The 20,277-nt window shown below is 44.3% G+C and overlaps 1 protein-coding gene across 1 annotated transcript in view; it reads right to left on the bottom strand.

Moving 5' to 3' along the window:
* Positions 1 to 8,632: 8,632 nt before the first annotated feature.
* The window catches only part of LOC124594430 (pickpocket protein 28-like), a 141,712-nt gene continuing 130,067 nt past the window's right edge, over positions 8,633 to 20,277 (bottom strand). Inside the window, exon 10 of the mRNA XM_047132806.1 lies at positions 8,633 to 8,885. Coding sequence (XP_046988762.1) covers positions 8,764 to 8,885 — 122 coding nt within the window. The 3' untranslated portion in view covers positions 8,633 to 8,763. The remainder of the gene's footprint in view (positions 8,886 to 20,277) is intronic.

Below are 20,277 nucleotides of genomic sequence, written 5' to 3'. Positions count from 1 at the left end.
ATAATGTTTAAGTTGAAAACGATCCGAAAGATAATTATAAGGCTGATTACGTGCCTATAATTGTGCCCTTAATGTTGGGTATTATTATGTTAAATATTTATTTAATACAAATAACGAACTGATTGCCAAAACCCGTCGCTTTTAGTGTAAGTTCCTGTATGATGAATAAATATTAATATTTTTTTATCAAAACTATGTCAAAGTGGCCTTTACGCTTTAGATGTTTGAAATAAGTTGCATTTCAATGCCTTGTCAACGAAACGCGACACTCTGATTAACTTTGACACTTAAAAAACAAAAAAGTGTAATTTTGGGGTCTATTGGGGCTTGCTACTGGTGTGAATTTGATAGCCAAAGAACACATAGTTTATTTGGAGCAAAAGTAATTAATTTTGAATGCCGAAAAAGTAGCCACTAAAAGCTACTGAAACATGTGCAAAGTGGATTCGTTTTAATGTTAATTTCACAAACTATTGTGATTTTCCTATCAGTCAGCATATGCAGAATGATAGCCTGCGTAGGAACTATGGACACCGAAATTACGCTAGGTTTTTCAAGCTACAGGGTGGGTCAACATCGTACGTTGAGCTACAGGGTCATCCTGCGAACATGTGAGAGACCAATCTGTAGAACAATAGCCAAACAACAGCTGTACTTCAATCAATTCTTATTTATTTTTCTTTAAGGTACCAGTCTAGATACTTCACTTGCTTGGCTTTTGTTCTGCATACTGTTTGATCAGCCGCTGTCCCGAGTCCATGAAGAACACCCGAAGATTTGAGAGACCAATTCAAAGTCATCTCTGCAGCGCCAGTACTTCTTGACTGCCTTGACTTACAACAGGAGGCAGTATGGAGGATTGTGTTTAGGGACGAAAGATGCTACTTGTATGACACGACTACTTCATGCGCTTGGCACTTCTGAATATCAGAGAGCACCCTGCTACAGTCTGACCTAGTGATGATCTTGGGGATCCTGTTGTATGTGGGACAGTCTATCAAGCGTTCTTCAATAATTCGACTCCTAGTAGATTAACAGAAAATCTGTAAATTAGGTGGACTGATATGGTAAGGAATGAGGAGATTCTGCGCAGAAATGGAGAGGAAAGGAATATTTGAGAAACACTGACAAGGAGAAGGGACAAGACGATAGGACATCTGTTAAGACATCAGGGAATGACTTCCTTCGTACTCGAGGCAGCTGTAGAGGGCAGAAACTGTAGAGGAAGACAGACACTGGAATTTTCTTCCAGCAAATAATTGAAAAGGAAGGTTGCAAGTGCTACTCTGAGAGGTTGGCACAGGACAGGAATTCCTGGCGGAAAAAGAAAAGATTTACGGAATGCAATGAAAGATGAAATGAAATGTGCGTGTGACTAAGGCCTCCCGTCTGGTAGACAGTTCGTATGGTGGAAGTATCTTTAGTTTATACCACTTTGGCAACTTTCGTTTCGATGAGGTTGAAATGATGATGACCACAACACAACACCCAGTACCCGAGCGGAGAAAATTTCCGACCCAGCCGGGATCGAACTCTTTTTCTCTCGCATGGCAATCTCCCGCACTGACTACTTTTTTTCAGATGCTACAGATCCTCTGACCACTTTTTATTTAATTTTATGCGTTCTGTGAGGATAGAAATCATGGACCCTGGTTTAAAATGCCAAGGCTCTGTCCCCTTCTTTATTATTAGCAATATAAGAATGTCGACCACTCGAATACATCAAAAAATAAACACTGTCTGATCCCAGCTCTCCACGCTAGGGAATCGTGTATGACTTCCCGGATACAATCTTGCTCAGTTGTACATTTTGTGATTCAAATCCTATCCACAAGCTCAACTTCTCTTACTCGGTATTGCCTGCCTGCGAGGGAGGGAAGGGGGGGGGGAGGAGGATACTTACAGACACTTCAAGTAATTCGCAAAGGTCTGATGATATCTGGAAATATACTGAAATTGATCGTGTGTTTCCTGTAAAAAGTCCAAAAATCAAGTCCAAAAGTCAATGAGACCGTCCCGAAAAAGGTAGTACACAGAAAGTCCTTTGATCCAGTTAATCGCATGTGTGTCTTTGATTGGAGAAAGTAAGTCTTAACCCGACGAAGGAACATTCCGAGCAGCATTCTGAGATACGACCAAGCATCTTCCAAATTAGGACCCACACATCCGCGACAGGTCCACATTCCAGGTGATGTTCATCCTTGTCTATCGCGTGAAAGTGCATGAACATTGAGGAGTCAGATAAATCAATGGGGTGCAGTCTCTGTCTTGCTGGAAACTTTTCGTTGACGATGAGGTACCTGGTGGCGCGGACCTCCGTCATAAAATATCTTTGGCGGGTTGCTCGCCACACCCCAGGCCACGGTTCTCGAGGGTCGGTCCTTAACCACATTTCGAGGATGATTCATCATCAGCTGGCCGCAGACATCACGTGCCGTAGGAATCATCGTACAGGGGAGATTCGCGTGTTACAATTACGGAAAAATGTTTTGATGTGGGAGAGCGCAGGCGCGATGTGACAGAGTGCAGGGGGCAGACAGGTCGGAGGCGCCAGTTCATCAGATGAGGAGACCGGTGAAACTGTGTCGATGATGGGTCCACATCTTGATCATGGTGTTGACACAAAGGTGTCGTAGGTGCTCGAACATTGATAAGTCCCAGCTCTCCGCTTCGAGGGTGGAGGGTGAGGGCATCGTATCGTATCTTGAAGAGAAGTCCATTACTCACAAAGTAGCCAAAGGCCGTCTGGATCCGCTGTGCCATCATTGGAGTCATCGGTAGGATCTGCGCCAAATGAGGTATCCGGGACAGCATGTGGATGTTAATGAAGACGACCCTTTGTAACATGTCTAAAGCTCGGAGGAGGTGGGCCCTGACACCCGTGAAGAGAGCTTGTAAGAGGCGTTTACAGTTCACCGCCGTCGTACGGTGGACATGGTACGTAAATACGGTGCCCCAAACACCGAAGGGTATCCATCGCCAGCCGTGGGGCCGCACCCCACACCAATAAGCTGTGGAGGTACACACAGAACGTAATGGAACGTCATAAAGTTTTAATATGCGATTGCAAAATAGGCATTGGACTTTCAGGATGCCAGAGTAACTGTAACTCACGTCTCGTATCATATAACCTAATCCTTGCGCAACGACCCTGTCATCCACTTTCCTTTTCGTAAAATGCAGTGGTACGTGACCGTCTTAAGTTAAGAGTTTGTGGTCGCTCCTGTAAAGCAGCATTACTTTGCCGCCACTTTGGCTGTGTTCCGTAAACTATAACTTTCATCTTGCAACTAAATAAACAATGTAAACACTGCCCTTTCGTAATCCGCGCAAACTTAATATAAATAAACTGTTTCTATCCCTTTGATAACTAAACGACAATGATACAATAGAAACGAATTTTATTTTTCCAGAAGTACCACTTAGTACTTTTTGCCTCAACTGTCCCAAAGTGAGCAAAGGCATTCCATGTCTTGTAGAGCGCACCACAACGTGACCTCCCACTGTCGGCAGGCTACTTTGCTCAGATTGCTCCGTCTGCAATACACTTCCTACCTGAAAAAAAGAGGCTTTCCCAAAACTGAAGATAACACGTCTAAAATGCCACTCTTTCTTTATGTTGTCCACCGGGACGATCTGCTGCCGACTCCACAAGTAGATAAGATGTTTCTGGAACGGAACAACAAGGGAAACGACTTGGCCGTTCTCAGGGCTGATGGCTGCCGTAGTTCGAATGCAAAGTACCATGCATTGCGTAACAATTTCTTAAATTAAGCTTAAGATGAGCTCAAACGATTTACGTTTCTATTATGAGAAAATGAAACCCCTACAGCCGTCCTTATCATTTTATTTATTTTGTAGGGGTTGACACAATTCCTTCAGTATCAACTACAGCCTGAAGATGGCGCATTGAAGCGCCGAAACTGCTAGCTACAAAATAAATAAAATCGTAAGGACGGCCATAGACGTTTCATTTCCTCACAATAGTAAACCGCCGTCGTCCCCAAGACCTCCTATCAAAAGGATGGGCATACAAAAACTTGATTTACATTTCTTGGCAATTTGTATATTTAAGGCTAGAATTACAGTTCAGTACTCAATATCAAATTATCTTAAAGTTTCAAAATGCATTGATTACAACTCTATCGTTCTATATGAGCAACATTACATCTTCATAAATTAAGAAAACGATTTTTTTTATAATACACCACAAGTCATGCGAAGTAACACTGTTCCGTTATATCGGTACGTTGTACTGATGACTAAAATACAGGTGACAGGTTTCCTGAAACAAAAACAGTTTGTACGAATACTGCATTGACTAGAGTTAGAAATAAATTTTCATTTATCATCTCGACAGGTAAAGGAACGTAATCATTTTACAACAACAGTGCATCATAACGGACATTGTGTTACTTGGTGCGGAGGCTTTCAGTGCGGTCAAACAAGGCTGAATGACAAAGAACTGCTCTCTGTGAAGGACCAGGAACTACGAGGGAAGTGGATGCCCTGGTGCTCGAAGAAAATCATATTACGGTGAGTGCCATAGGAGTGAAATTGAAAATCAGTCAGTGATAAGTTTTCAACATCGTCACAGTCTTTTGAATGTGACAAAGTCACCTTCGTTGGACTTCATGTTTGCTTACAGCCATTCAAAGCCCACTGTCGTACCAGTGCAGATGGATTTTCTAGGCACTTAAAGGTCCTGATGTGTCACTGGGACCTCAAGACAAATGATGAAAGCAACACAGCAAACATGTGGTTTCCCTACCGCCGAAGATGGCGACGACGCAACCATCACCGGGCAAAGTGATGCTGAGTACTTTTGCCATTGCCATGCTGTCATACGAACACATTATGCTGTTAAGCATGAAGCAATCGCAGGAGCATACTACTGACATTTCCTGCGAAAGTTACGGGAAGGTACACAATAGAAGGTGTTTTCTCCAGCTCCTTCTACGTAGGACACGATGCACACACTGCTTCTTGGGAATACTCCGCTTCGCCTACCCCTCCCTCCACCCTGCCCCAGTGAGCTCCTGAAATGGCACCCAGACTTCCTCCTCTCATCTCTGATGAAGAAACCATTTGGACGGAATTACCAGGGCCACGACGAAGTGATTATTAAGGTGAAACGTTTACTGAACAGCTGAAATGTAACTTCTCTACTAAGGTCTGCCCCAAGTCATTCGCCTTTGGAAAACATGTGTCGAATTGCCGCCTGAATACTCATGGTAGTAGCTCGAATTTTCGAGGTTACAATTAAAGCTTTGGTTCTAGCCGTCGTATATAGTTCACAGTTCTAAATGCTGATATCCGTTCTCGCTGCTTAATCTTCATCATAGTTCTCCTTTTTATTGGCGGATGCGCCATATCAGTACTAAATTCTGATTGAAATTCTAGTTCCTTTGTCATGAACCAACAGAACTAACAATGTTTAATATTTCATTGTCTTTTATTTATTGGGGTTTGGGGTGGGGTTGTTTGGGGGAAGAGACCAGACAGCGAGGTCACCGGTTTCATTGGATTAGGGAAGGATGGGGAAGGAATTCGGCCGTGCCCTTTTAAAGGAACCATCCCGGCATTTGCCTGGAGCGATTTAGGAAAATCACGGAAAAACTAAATCAGGATGGCCGGACTCAGGATTGAACCGTCGTCCTCCCGAATGCGAGTCCACTGTGCTAGCTACTGCGCCACCTCTCTCGGTTTTTATTTATTCTGATAGTGTATTCCACAGTTTCTGTTGGCACACTTTCCTTGGCACAATCATACCTTCTGTCACTAAAGTGCGCGTCATATATCTTGGCGGCCGAGTTTAGGTTCGTTCTGCGCATCTGACGTCACAAAACACAGTCAGCCAATGAACAGAGAACGACGTTGCCAGATCTCGACAGTGTCGAGTGTCTTCAGTTTTAGAAACGTTCAGTCATAAATAAAGTAATAGAACAAAAGCAATGTCTTGATAGCAGACTTTCTTTTACAGAAAGTTTGGAAAAAGCATTCTTTATACCAATTGCTTCATATTCTATTAATTAATTAAACCAAACAAGCAATAAGACTCCTAATTCAGGCGATAGCAAGGAAAGGTGTTTGCTTCAATCTGACGAACTGCTTTTTCGCAATAAAGAACAGCGGTAATTGTTTATTTCCTATTGTACTTCGACGAAGCGTGAGTAATTCATAGTCATACCAACAGTGTTTATAAGTAGTTGCGTGAGGTGTTACAGTCCTTATGGAGTTACACTGTTCGATGAGCAGAGGTAGCGGAACGGTTAAGGTGTCGCCGGCACGGTAGCTCAGCGTGTTCGGTCAGAGGGTTAGTTGTCCTCTGTAATAAAAAAAACTGAGTAGCTCAGCGTGTTCGGTCAGAGGGTTAGTTGTCCTCTGTAATAAAAAAAACTGGGTCAATAACGAACTTCAACGGGCGTCTGGGGACGTCCGCCACGAACAAGTGCAACGAACTATAACGAACAAAATGAGATTAAAAAAAAAAAAAAAAAAAGAAGTGTTGGGCTGCCAAGTGAAAGGTTATGAGTTCAAACCCTGCGCGGTGCTTAATATTTTCTTTATTTAAAAACAATATTGGAGTGCCTTACTTCACGAATTTTATTCGTTTGAATGAAATTTCTAGTGCTTTGCCTCTTCATTAACTTTTTCGCTGCTGCAGACACGTGCTCCCCGCATTCCGCGCTGTGCGCGATTTTGTCATCACTGCACTTCTCGCCTGAGCAGACACATGGTGTTCCCACTGCTTTGACACACTTATCATTCGATTTCACAAAAACTATTTGGCCAAAAAATTTGATTTTTACACGTCTTCTTGCCTGATACCTTCCCCCCATAAATGACTTAATTTAGTTTTGATGTGCAGCATTAAATGTAGTAAACCATTGCACGAAATTTTGAAGAGTTTGCAGAGGTAAAAGTCCATAGCGTATACTTTCCGTATGGTCGATTTTAGTTGCCACAATGTTGAGAATGAAATGTGGACAAGATACCTAAATTTCATATAATATTTACTGTATAACAATATCTCATTTAATTTAAGTACCACATAGGTGTCGTATGTAATATTGAGAAATATTCCGTCTTTCGCGACTGTAATAAAAGTTTTATTTACACACGGCGCGTTTGGCTTTATTTTAAAGCACTTCCATCGGTGAAAGGTATGGCACAAACACAATGGTATTCATGTTCTATTTCTTGTTTTTGTTCCACAGTCGCAGTTTTACCAATGGTATTGAAATATATCCCTCTTCTGCAACTGTAATAAGCGACTTATTTAGACCAGACGCGTTTCTCTCTTTTCAAGCATCATAAGAGGACTGTATGTTGTGTCCTCCATTGCCAAGTCACCTTTCGTAGTTTTGTGCTGCGGTAGCACAATATTCAACGTTTGTGTTGGCTCATCAGTGTTTTAACAAATAAATGCTGTTTGTGTGTGCCACACACAAAATTACATTTGACATAACTCTGAGCACTTCACTGACAGACGGTATATTCAAGTCCTAATGTTTTTCTAAGTCCACAGTTTTGTTTAATGTATTTTGTCTACTTCCTTTTGATTGATTGAAGTGCTTTAAAATAAAGCCAAACGTGCCCAGTGTAAGTAAAACTTTTGTTACAGTCGCGAAAGGTGGAATATTTCTCAATATTACATACGACACTTATGTGGTACTTAAATTAAATGAAATATATAGGTATCTTGTCCACATTTCATTCTCAACATTGTGGCAACTAAAATCGACCATACGGAAAGTATACTCTATGGACTTTACCTCTGCAAATTCTTCAAAATTTCGTGCAAAGGTTTACTATATTTAATGCTGCATAATAACTGCGTTGAACATCGAAACAAAATTAAGTCATTTATGGGGGGAAGGTATCAGTCAAGAAGATAGGTAAAAATCTAATTTTTGAGCCAAATAGTTTTTGTGGAATCGAATGATAAAGAGTGTCAAAGCAGTCGGAACACAATGTGTCTGCACAGGCGAGCAGTGCAGTGACAAAATCGCCCACAGCGCGGAATGCAGGGAGCACGTCTTTGTAGCAGCGAAAGGGTTAATGCGGCCGTGATGGCTTTACTTCATGAACTGCGCGCTCCCCCCTAAACGTATGCTTGCGAACTATGCTATAGTATGGCGCTGCTTCTCTTGGCGCGTGCGTCGTGTGCAACTGGCAACGCAGCAATCTCCCGCGTCTAGGCGGGCATGCGCGAGCCGCCAAGATAAAAGAATTGAACTATAATATGTCTGGACAAGCAAAAATTCATCTTCATTTTGAAATAATTTAATTGAGTAACCCAATAAAAAAACGGACTAATCGATACTCGTGTCTACGTCCTGGGTACACGACAATTGAGAACTACCGTCCTTGTGGGAATATCTGAACTGCTCAAGTACTAGTGCATATAGTCAAAAAACTGCTCCGTAACGATATGTTCAAAATCGGTGCATAACCTACACAAAAATTTTTCCACAAAATCAAAGATACTAAGCAAGGCACCTACCTAGCGAAAAGTGTAGTATCCGCAGGTACTTTTTTATTACACTATATTTAGCAAAGCGTTCACTCTCTCTCTGCGGTATCATACAAAGTATCATTAGGCAAGCTCAAGGATAACACACAATTTAAAAAAGGAACATTTATTACAAACGAAATAATTTAACACAAGAAATACAAGTGCTTGGCATTGGTAGTGTGTGGCACAGTGCGCTCCATGGCGAGCTGCGATGCTGGAGATCACAATGCGGCTGCGGCACGTTACTGGACAGATCGGCGCAGCATCTGCGTGAACCCGATGCGTATGCTGAAGAAGTAAAAGACCTCCACCAGGCTCAGCACGCTGAAGCCCATGAAGAGGCCCAAAAGACCGCCACAGTTCGCTGAAAAAACAACGAGATTACTCATTCCCGTAACTTGACTGTTTAGCAGCAAACAATCCTGTTGGAAGAACATCCGCAACCAAGCATTATAGCAGAGACTGAAAATACCGCTTCAGTTGTAAATTTCTTAATTTTCACACGCCCGGTTTCGGACTCTTATAAGTCCATCCTCAGGTGTCGTACTGGAAATAGCGAAAGACGGGAGATAATTTTCACCTCCGCAACACAGATAAAACACAAAAACATATTTTTCCCTAAAAAGTTCTGAAAAAGTTTGAAGAAATATTTACAAACCGCCGCTCGGGCTAGGTGCTGTGAAACCCATGTCATTGCGCAAGTAGCACCAGACAGTACTACGGACGACTGCCTGGGCAGAGAATGTATACAAATGATATCACGACGCTAAGGCTGTGCTGTGGTCCCCGAGTGCTGCATGCACCAAGCGCGGTGAGCTGCCTCTGGGAGCAGAACAGGAAGTAGCGGATGCGAAAGAGGAGGTAAATTAGTAAACCAGAGCCGGCCGGTGTGGCCGTGCTGTTCTAGGCACTTCAGTCTGGGACCGCGTGACATCGGGCATGGAAGTGTGTGATGTCCTTATGTTAGTTAGGTTTAAGTAGTTCTAAGTTGTAGGGGACTGATGACCTCAGATGTTAAGTCCCATAGTGCTCAGAGCCATTTGAACCATTTTTTGAAGTAAACAAAAGTGGCGAAAGTGCTGCCACCTATTCACGGAGAGAAGAACGCGTGGCTACTAGTCCGGCCGTTCACAATTTGCATTTAGTCGTTTACATTAAAAATGAAGAAAAAAACAAAAAAATTACATAAAAATACACGATACATGTTAAAAGTGCGTTTTGCCACTCTGGTTTACCAGTTTGCCTCCTCGTTCGCATCCGCTACTCCCTGTTCTGCGCTCATAGGCAACACACCGCGCCTGGTACACGCGGCGCTCGGGGACCACAGCACAGGCAGTGTCCGAATTCCGGTGCCACTTGCGCATTGACATGAGTTTCACAGCACTTAGCCCGACAGGCGGTTTCGAAATGTTTTTTTTTTTAAATTAAAACTTTTTAGGGAAAAAAATATTTTTTGTGTTTTATATGTGTTGCGGTGTGTGAAAATTATCTCTCGTCGTTTGCTATTTCCAGTACGACACCTGAGGATGGGCTTGTAACAGTCCGAAACCGGCTGTGTGAAAATAATGGTTCAAATGGCTCTGAGCACTATGGGACTTAACATCTATGGTCATCAGTCCCCTAGAACTTAGAACTACTTAAACCTAACTAATCTAAGGACGTCACACAACACCCAGTCATCACGAGGCAGAGAAAATCCCTGACCCCGCCGGGAATCGAACTCGGGAACCCGGGCGTGGCAAGCGAGAACGCTACCGCACGACCACGAGCTGCGGACTGTGAAAATAAAGAAATTTACAACTGAAGCGTTATTTTCAACCTCTGTTGACGGATTAGGTACAGGACCACACTTCCGTCTAATGCACATAAAGGTAAAACTGTTCTTATACAAAAGATTGATTTGAGTACCATACTGCATTCCTAAGCTTCATTCTGTAGTATAAGTGAAATGGCCTTGCCTTTCTCTGACCTCTGAACTGACTTAGCAGACTAGTTAAGGGTGGAGGCAACAGATCACGGTGCACTCCAAATGACAGACTTCTTAGGTAATAAAACCCAGTATGTTGTCCCCGACGGCGAGTGTTCATCAGAGACAAGGGTACCGTCAGGAGTGCTCTAGGCTCTACGGGCGTCACTCCAGGGTGAATGGCGGACAGTGGTGGGCTCGCGCGTGCCTGGCCGAAAGGCGAAGGTGGGATCTGGCCGCGTGGCAGCTGCCTTACCCCTTTCCAACAGGTACGGGGTGCTTCCTAGTGGTGATGACATCGTTTCCGAGCCACCACAGGGTGCCTCGCCTGTTGGGCCAGTGGCCGATTCTCCGGCAAGGTCCCGACAGTCACAGAGGGCGGGCCTATTAGTTATAGGGAGCTCCAACGTTAGGCGGGTTATGGAGCCCCTCAGGAAAATAGCGGGTAGGTCGGGGAAGAATGCCAGTGTGCACTCGGTGTGCTTGCCGGGGGGTCTCGTCCTTAATGTGGAGGAGGCCCTTCCGGCAGCTATTGAACGCACTGGGTGTGACCGGCTGCAGATAGTAGCACATGTCGGAACGAATGACGCCTGCCGCTTGGGTTCTGAGGCCATCCTTGGTTCCTTCCGGCGGCTGGCTGATTTGGTGAAGACAACCAGCATCGCACGCGGAGTGCAAGCTGAGCTTAATATCTGCAGCATAGTGCCCAGAGTCGATCGCGGTCCTCTGGTTTGGAGCCGTGTGGAGGGTCTAAACCAGAGGCTCAGACGACTCTGCGACTATAATGGTTGCAAACTCATCGACCTCCGTTATTGGGTGGAGAACTGTAGGGCCCCCCTAGACAGGTCAGGCGTGCACTACACACCGGAAGCAGCTACTAGGGTAGCAGAGTACGTGTGGCGTGCACACGGGGGTTTTTTAGGTTAGAGGGACCCCCCCTTGGGCGAAACGATAAAATACCTGACGGCCTACCAGAGAGGACATTATCATCGTTTATAAAGAATGTCCGTCCTCGGAGACCAAAAACAGGAAAAGTTAACGTAATATTGGTAAACTGCAGGAGTATCCAGGGCAAGGTTCCTGAATTAGTATCTCTTATTGAAGGAAATAGTGCGCATATAGTATTAGGAACGGAAAGTTGGTTAAAACCGGAAGTGAACAGTAACGAAATCCTAGACACAGAATGGAATATATACCGCAAGGATAGGATAAACGCCAATGGTGGAGGAGTATTTATAGCAGTAAAGAATTCAATAATATCCAGTGAAGTTATTAGCGAATGCGAATGTGAAATAATCTGGGTTAAGTTAAGTATCAAAGGTGGGTCAGATATGATAGTCGGATGCTTCTATAGACCACCTGCATCAGCAACCGTAGTAGTTGAGCGCCTCAGAGAGAACCTGCAGAACGTCGTGAAGAAGTTTCGTGATCATACTATTGTAATAGGGGGAGACTTCAATCTACCAGGTATAGAATGGGATAGTCACACAATCAGAACTGGAGCCAGGGACAGAGACTCTTGTGACATTATCCTGACTGCCTTGTCCGAGAATTACTTCGAGCAGATAGTTAGAGAACCAACTCGTGAAGCTAACGTTTTAGACCTCATAGCAACAAATAGACCGGAACTTTTCGACTCCGTGAATGTAGAAGAGGGTATCAGTGATCATAAGTCAGTGGTTGCATCAATGACTACAAGTGTAATAAGAAATGCCAAGAAAGGAAGGAAAATATATTTGCTTAACAAGAGTGATAGGGCACAAATCGCAGAATATCTGAGTGACCACCATCAAACGTTCATTTCTGAGGAAGAGGATGTGGAACATAAATGGAAAAAATTCAGAAACATCGTCCAGTACGCCTTAGATAAGTTCGTACCGACTAAGGTCCAAAGCGAGGGGAAAGATCCACCGTGGTATAACAATCATGTACGAAAGGTACTACGGAAACAAAGAAAGCTTCATCATAGGTTTAAGAGTAGTCGAATCATAGCTGATAAGGAAAAGCTGAACGAAGCGAAAAAGAGCGTAAAGAGAGCAATGAGAGAAGCATTCAACGAATTCGAACATAAAACATTGGCAAACAATCTAAACAAGAACCCTAAAAAGTTTTGGTCATATGTAAAATCGGTAAGCGGATCTAAATCCCCTATTCAGTCACTCGTTGACCACGATGGCACCGAAACAGAGGACGACCGAAGAAAGGCAGAAATACTGAATTCAGTGTTCCGAAACTGTTTCACTGCGGAAAATCGTAACACGGTCCCTGACTTCAGCCGTCGCACGGACGCCAAAATGGAAAATATTGAAATAAACGATATCGGAATTGAAAAACAACTGCTATCACTTAGTAGCGGAAAAGCATCCGGACCAGACGAGATACCCTTAAGATTCTACAGTGATTATGCTAAAGAACTTGCCCCCTTTCTATCAGCAATTTATCGTAGATCGCTGGAAGAACGTAAAGTACCTAGCGACTGGAAGAAAGCGCAGGTCGTTCCCATTTTCAAGAAGGGTCATAAATCAGATGCGAATAATTATAGGCCTATTTCGCTTACGTCAATCTGTTGTAGAATAATGGAACATGTTTTGTGTTCTCGTATTATGACGTTCTTAGATAATACAAATCTCCTTCATCATAACCAACATGGATTCCGCAAACAGAGATCATGTGAAACTCAGCTCGCCCTATTTGCCCAAGAAATTCACAGTGCCGTAGACACTGGCGAGCAGATTGATGCCGTATTCCTGGACTTCAGGAAGGCATTTGATACGGTTCCGCACTTACGTTTAGTGAAAAAAATACGAGCCTACGGAATATCGGACCAGGTTTGTGACTGGATTCAGGATTTCCTAGAAGAAAGAACACAACATGTCATTCTTAACGGTTCAAAATCTGCAGATGTAGAGGTAATTTCGGGAGTACCGCAGGGAAGCGTGATAGGACCTTTATTGTTTACAATATACATAAATGACTTAGTTGACAACATCGGTAGCTCCGTGAGGCTATTTGCAGATGACACGGTTGTCTACAAGAAAGTAGCAACATCAGAAGACTCGTACGTACTCCAGGAGGACCTGCAGAGGATTAATGCATGGTGCGACAGCTGGCAGCTTTCCCTAAACGTAGATAAATGTAATATAATGCGCATACATAGGGGCAGAAATCCATTCCAGTACGATTATGCCATAGGTGGTAAATCATTGGAAGCGGTAACGACCGTAAAATACTTAGGAGTTACTATCCGGAGCGATCTGAAGTGGAATGATCACATAAAACAAATAGTGGGAAAAGCAGGCGCCAGGTTGAGATTCATAGGAAGAATTCTAAGAAAATGTGACTCATCGACGAAAGAAGTAGCTTACAAAACGCTTGTTCGTCCGATTCTTGAGTATTGCTCATCAGTATGGGACCCTTACCAGGTTGGATTAATAGAAGAGATAGACATGATCCAGCGAAAAGCAGCGCGATTCGTCATAGGGACATTTAGTCAGCGCGAGAGCGTTACGGAGATGCTGAACAAGCTCCAGTGGCGGACACTTCAAGAAAGGCGTTACGCAATACGGAGAGGTTTATTATCGAAATTACGAGAGAGCACATTCCGGGAAGAGATGGGCAACATGTTACTACCGCCCACATATATCTCGCGTAATGATCACAACGAAAAGATCCGAGAAATTAGAGCAAATACGGAGACTTACAAGCAGTCGTTCTTTCCACGCACAATTCGTGAATGGAACAGGGAAGGGGGGATCAGATAGTGGTACAATAAGTACCCTCCGCCACACACCGTAAGGTGGCTCGCGGAGTATAGATGTAGATGTAGATGTAGATAGGACCGCTGTTGTTCTCATAAATGATTTAGCGGACGGGGTAGGCAGCAATCTGCGGTTGTTCGCTGATGATGCCGTGGTGTACGGTAATGTTTCGAAATTGAGTAACTGTAGGAAGATACAAGACGACATAGACAAAATTTCCAGTTAGTGTAGTGAATGGCGTCAAGACATGAATGTGGTAAAATGTAAGTTAATCCGGATGAGAAGGAAGAATAAACCTGTAATGTTTGGGTGCATTATTACTAGTGTCGTGCTTGACACAGTCAAGTCTTTTAAATATCTAGGCTTAACGTTGCAAATCGATTTGACATGGAACGAGCCGGTGACAACCGTGGTAGGGAAGCGAATGGTCGACTTCGATTTATCGGGAGAATTTTAGGAAAGTGTGGTTTACCTGTAAAGGAAACCGGATATAGGACGCTGGTGCGACATATTCTTGAGTACTGCTCGAGTATTTGGCATCCGTACCAGGTCGAATTGAAGGAAGACATCAAAGCAATTCAGAAGCAGGCTGCTAGATTTGTTAGCGGTAGATCCGAACAACACGTAACGATCAAAAAGTCAGTATAAATTTGAAAACTGAATAAATAACGTAATAATGTAGATAGAGAGGTACAAATTGACACACATGCTTGGAATGACGTGGGGTTTTATTAAAACCACAAAAATACAAAAGTTCAATAATTTCCGACAGATGGCGCTTCATCTGATCAGAATAGCAATAGTTAGTAGAACAAAGTAAGACAAAGCAAAGATGATTTTATTTACAGGAAATACTCAATATGTCCACCATCATTCCTCAACAATAGCTGTAGTTGAGGAATAATGTTGTGAACAGCACTGTAAAGCATGTCCGGAGTTATGGTGAAGCATTGGCGTCGGATGTTGTCTTTCAGCATCCCTAGAGATGTCGGTCGATCACGATACACTTGCGACTTCAGGTAACCCCCAAGACAACAATCGCACGGACTGAGGTCTGGGGACCTGGGAAGCCAAGCATGGCGAAAGTGGCGGCTGAGCACACGATCATCACCAAAGGACGCGCGGAAGAGACCTTTCACGCGTCTGGCAATATGTGGTGGAGCGCCATCCTGCATAAACATCGTACGCTCCAGCACGTGTTTATCAGCCAGTCTGGGGATGATGCGATTCTGTAACATATCGGCGTACCTCTCACCCGTCACGGTTGTTGTTGTTGTGGTCTTCAGTCCTGAGACTGGTTTGATGCAGCTCTCCATGCTACTCTATCCTGTGCAAGCTTCTTCATCTCCCAGTACGTACAGCAACCTACATCCTTCTGAATCTGCTTAGTGTATTCATCTCTTGGTCTCCATCTACGATTTTTACCCTCCATGCTGCCCTCCAATGCTTAATTTGTGATTCCTTGATGCCTCAAAACATGTCCTACCAACCGATCCCTTCTTCTAGTCAAGTTGTGCCACAAACTTCTCTTCTCCCCAATCCTATTCAATACCTCCTCATTAATTACGTGATCTACCCACCTTATCACAGCATTCTTCTGTAGCACCACATTTCGAAACCTTCTATTCTCTTCTTGTCCAAAGTAGTTATCGTCCATGTTTCACTTCCATACATGGCTACACTCCATACAAATACTTTCAGAAACGACTTCCTGACACTTAAATCTATACTCGATGTTAACAAATTTCTCTTCTTCAGAAACGCTTTCCTTGCCATTGCCAGTCTACATTTTATATCCTCTCTACTTCGACCATCATCAGTTATTTTACTTCCTAAATAGCAAAACTCCTTTACTACTTTAAGTGTCTCATTTCCTAATCTAATTCCCTCAGCATCACCCGATTTAATTTGACTACATTCCATTATCCTCATTTTGATTTCGTTGATGTTCATCTTATATCCTCCGTTCAAGACACTGTCCATTCCGTTCAACTGCTCTTCCAAGTCCTTTGCTGTCTCTGACAGAATTACAATGTCATCGGCGAACCTCAAAGTTTTTACTTCTTCTCCATGAATTTTAATACCTACTCCGAATTTTTCTTTTGTCTCCTTTACTGTTTGCTCAATATACAGATTGAATAACATCGGGGAGAGGCTACAACCCTGTCTCACGGTAGCAGTTACAAAAAGAGAATCACTCATTTCCTCGAAGAAAAAAGGCCCGATAACGGTAGATGTGGTACATGGAACCCATACCGTGACTTTCTCGTCGTGCAGTGGAGTTTCCACGACAGTTCTAGGATTTTCGGTAGCCCAAATTCTGCAGTTGTGGGCGATGACAGACCGTCGGAGCGTGAAATGAGCTTCGTCGGTCCACAACACGTTACTCAACCAATCGTCATCTTCCGCCATCTTTTGAAACGCCCACACCGCAAATGCCCTCCGCTTCATTAAATCACCAGGTAACAGTTCATGATGCTGATGGATTTTGTACGGATAGCATCGGAGGGTACGCCTCAGTGCCAACCAAACAGTAGTGTATGGAATGCCGGTGTGACGTGCGACTGCACGAGCGCTGACTTCCCCGAGCATAGACGAACCCGCTACAGTCTCCATTTCTTCCTCAACTGTCGCAGCAGCATTACGCCTTGTGCTTGGTCGGCCACTATGGGGTCTATCGTCTAAACAACCCGTGGCTTCGAACTTCGAAATCATTCTCGCCACAGCTGCATTTGTCAACGGACCTTTACCCATTAGAATCCCGTTCCTATGGCCATAGGATCGTAACGCTGAACTAGCACATTCCCCATTCTGATAATATAGCTCACTAAAAGCGCCTTTTCAGGTAACGTCAACATGTTGTGACTGCTGGCGCATCTGAATCTCTCATTACAGCTCTTTTATACACGGTTGTCATGCGCAGTCACTGGCGTTTCGCTGTCCAGCGCCATCTGTCGGATATTTTGTAAACTTTGTTTTCTTTTTTGGTTCTAATAAAACCTCATGTCTTTCCAAGCATGTGTGTCAATTTTTTCCTCTCTATCTACATTATTCCGTGGTTTATTAAGTTTTTAAATTTATACTGACTTTTTGATCACCCGGTACTTCAGGAACTCAAATGGGAATCACTGGAGGAAAGGCGACGTTCTTTTGGAGAAACGGTATTGAGATAAATTTAGAAACCGGCGTCTGAAGCTGACTGCCGAACGATTCTACTGCCGCCAACATATCTTGCGCGTAAGGATCACGAAGATACGAGAAATTAAGGCCCCTACGGACGCATATAGACAGTCGTTTTTCCCTCGCTCTGTTTGCAAGTGGAACAGGAAAGGAAATGACTAGAAGTGGTACTGGCTATCCTCCGCCATGCACCGTACGGAGGCTTGGGGAGTACCTATGGAGATGTGGGTGTAGATGTAGATGTGTAAATGTGGAACCAGTAATTTGCGTCCACGTTCAGGGCATTTGATTCCAGTCCAACCATCCGATTGGACTCACGAAGTGTCAAAGGGATGGTCAGGTCACTAGAAAACTCTAAATTTTTCACGAATCGTAGATTGGAAGATCACTGAACAGTTACATCACTACGGTGGTATACTTGTATTTATTTATGCCTGTACTTCACCAGACAAGCAAGGGCCTTCAATATTCTCTTATATCTAACCAGACACCGTTAGCGAGGCAGCATTACAGTCTGTATTGTACATGAGCAGTATACACTCATTGAAGAAAAAACCAAATGAAGCGTGCAGAATCCATGATCGGATGTCAATGTAACTTCGTGCACGTAACCTCATCGGCAGGTACTTGTATATAAGTGATTAGTTTTCCAATTGATTGTGGCCGGTAGAAAGGCCACCAGGGTGCATTAGTGTTTTCAGTGTTTACAGTTGTTACCAGGCCTGGCAAGATATGTAAGGAGCGTGAACTGCACCATGTTTTCTGTAATGACTCTGAAGACATGGAGATGTTGCTTACTTATGTGAGGCAGCGTTATCAGCACTTGGCACAGTTGGAAAGGGCCTTCATTGTGTGTCTCCATTTGAACGCCTGGTCGAATAGTGGTATATCGAGAATTGTGGCGCATGCGTAAGTGACAGCGGCCCGATATTGGACTGCATGGGGACGTGACGGCCGGCATACTCCTCGTCAACGTACCAGTCGATCACGTCTGATCACAATGTAGGAGTTATGTCCATTATAATAATCCGGGATGTTATGCCGTGTGCCGGCCGGAGTGGCCGAGCGGTTAAAGGCGCTACAGTCTGGAACCGCACGACCGCTACGGTCGCAGGTTCGAATCCTGCCTCGGGCATGGATGTGTGTGATGTCCTTAGGTTAGTTAGGTTTAAGTAGTTCTAAGTTCTAGGGGAGTTGAGTCCCCTAGTGCTCAGAGCCATTTTTGTAATGCCGTGGTCGCTTGATGAATTCTGTGTCAATTCCCAACGTTTCGTCCCCGTCTGCGGAGGACATCTTCAAGGGGGTCTGTAGCTCGATGGAAGGTCCAACACACCCACTGGCTCGCTACTGACTGCCGCTAAATTCCCTGTCCACGCGCTCTCGCGCCGAGGCGTGACGTCACGTGTTTTGAAAATGTCAGGGCAATTGGCCGCTGTCCGCTGCCGTCGGTCGCTGTTACCATCACCCAGTGGTGGACGGGTGGTACACATCTTCTTCAATACCGGCATCCATATACCGTTTAATTTCACGCCCTCCTGCTTTCGACTGAAATTATTAGGGTGTTTGGCGATTTCGATAGCCTCCCTGTAGAGCCTTTCGTAATATCCGCTTGTGGCCGCTAGAAACGAATATGGTGGTTACCTGGCTGGAAAGGATGCTCCGCAACAGCTGATCGTTCCGTTTCTCCTCTTCTACAATTGCCCTTGTGCTCTTCCAAACGTTTTGAAACAGTTGTTTTAGTGGTACCCACATAAACATCTCCACAGCTGCATGGGATCCTATACACTCCAGCCGTGAAAGTAGGAGTGCCGTATTGTGCACCAGGCACACTGTACATCCTTCACATCTGCATCTGCCGTCCGGGAATAAGTAATAGAGTCCCTGCAACATTTTGTGTTATCCCGCACCATTGGTGGCAGACTAGTAGCAGCCGTACTAATGAACTGCCGCCGTATGCGAAGGCTGCTGTTAACACAACACAAACGGCTGCGTTTGGGATGGTGTCGTGACCGGAGTGCAAGGACTTCCGATGAATAGCATCGCACTGGCTTCAGCGATGAATCGTATTCTGTTTTACTGTGGATGAACATGGTCGGTGAATATAGCGGGAGAGTTTCCATTCTCCACAGCGTGGGTACAGTTGGAGGTGAATTCCATCTCTAAAGTTATGCAGGAACTGGACTTGTCAAGTGCCAACACGTCAAGGCTGTACACGACAAGGTTGTTGCCACAGTTGTGGAAAAAACAGTGCCGCAAGGGACAGAAATTGATAATGATATATTAATTACGCAGCCACTCTCGGCCGTCATGAGTTGAAACAACAGATACCAGGGCTATTCGGAAAGTAAATTCCGACTGATCACGAATTGGAAACCACTATGATAATCAGAAATATTTTATCTGCAACATTTAGCTACAGCTTCCAGCCACTGCTCTACATAGTCACCTCTCCGACTTAGACATTTGTCGTAGCGTAGTACCAACTTTCCACCACCCTCGTCATAGAAGGCAGCCGCCTGTGCTTCCCGCCAATTCTCTTCTGGGCTCATTTATAGCTAGTTGTCTGTGCGAAAATGTTATCTTCATAGCCAGTAGTTAATGTGAGCAGAGATGAAACACAGAGGGAGCCAATTACCGTCTGTAGCGCCGGTGATAAAACACTTCCCATCGAAAACGCTGCAGGAGCATCTTCATTGCCCCTGCAGATTGCGACTGAGAATTGTCACGAAGTAGGAAGCGTATGACAGTAATGTAATGTGCGCTGCATAACATCGGGCAAAATCTCTCACCAGGACCTTATACTTGGCGGGAGACACTATTTTCTACGCATCTTTATGTGCTCACCATGCGCT

This window comes from Schistocerca americana, chromosome 2 (genome assembly GCF_021461395.2).
Source record: "Schistocerca americana isolate TAMUIC-IGC-003095 chromosome 2, iqSchAmer2.1, whole genome shotgun sequence".
Lineage (NCBI taxonomy): Eukaryota > Metazoa > Arthropoda > Insecta > Orthoptera > Acrididae > Schistocerca > Schistocerca americana.
This window is presented reverse-complemented; position numbering and strand designations above follow the sequence as displayed.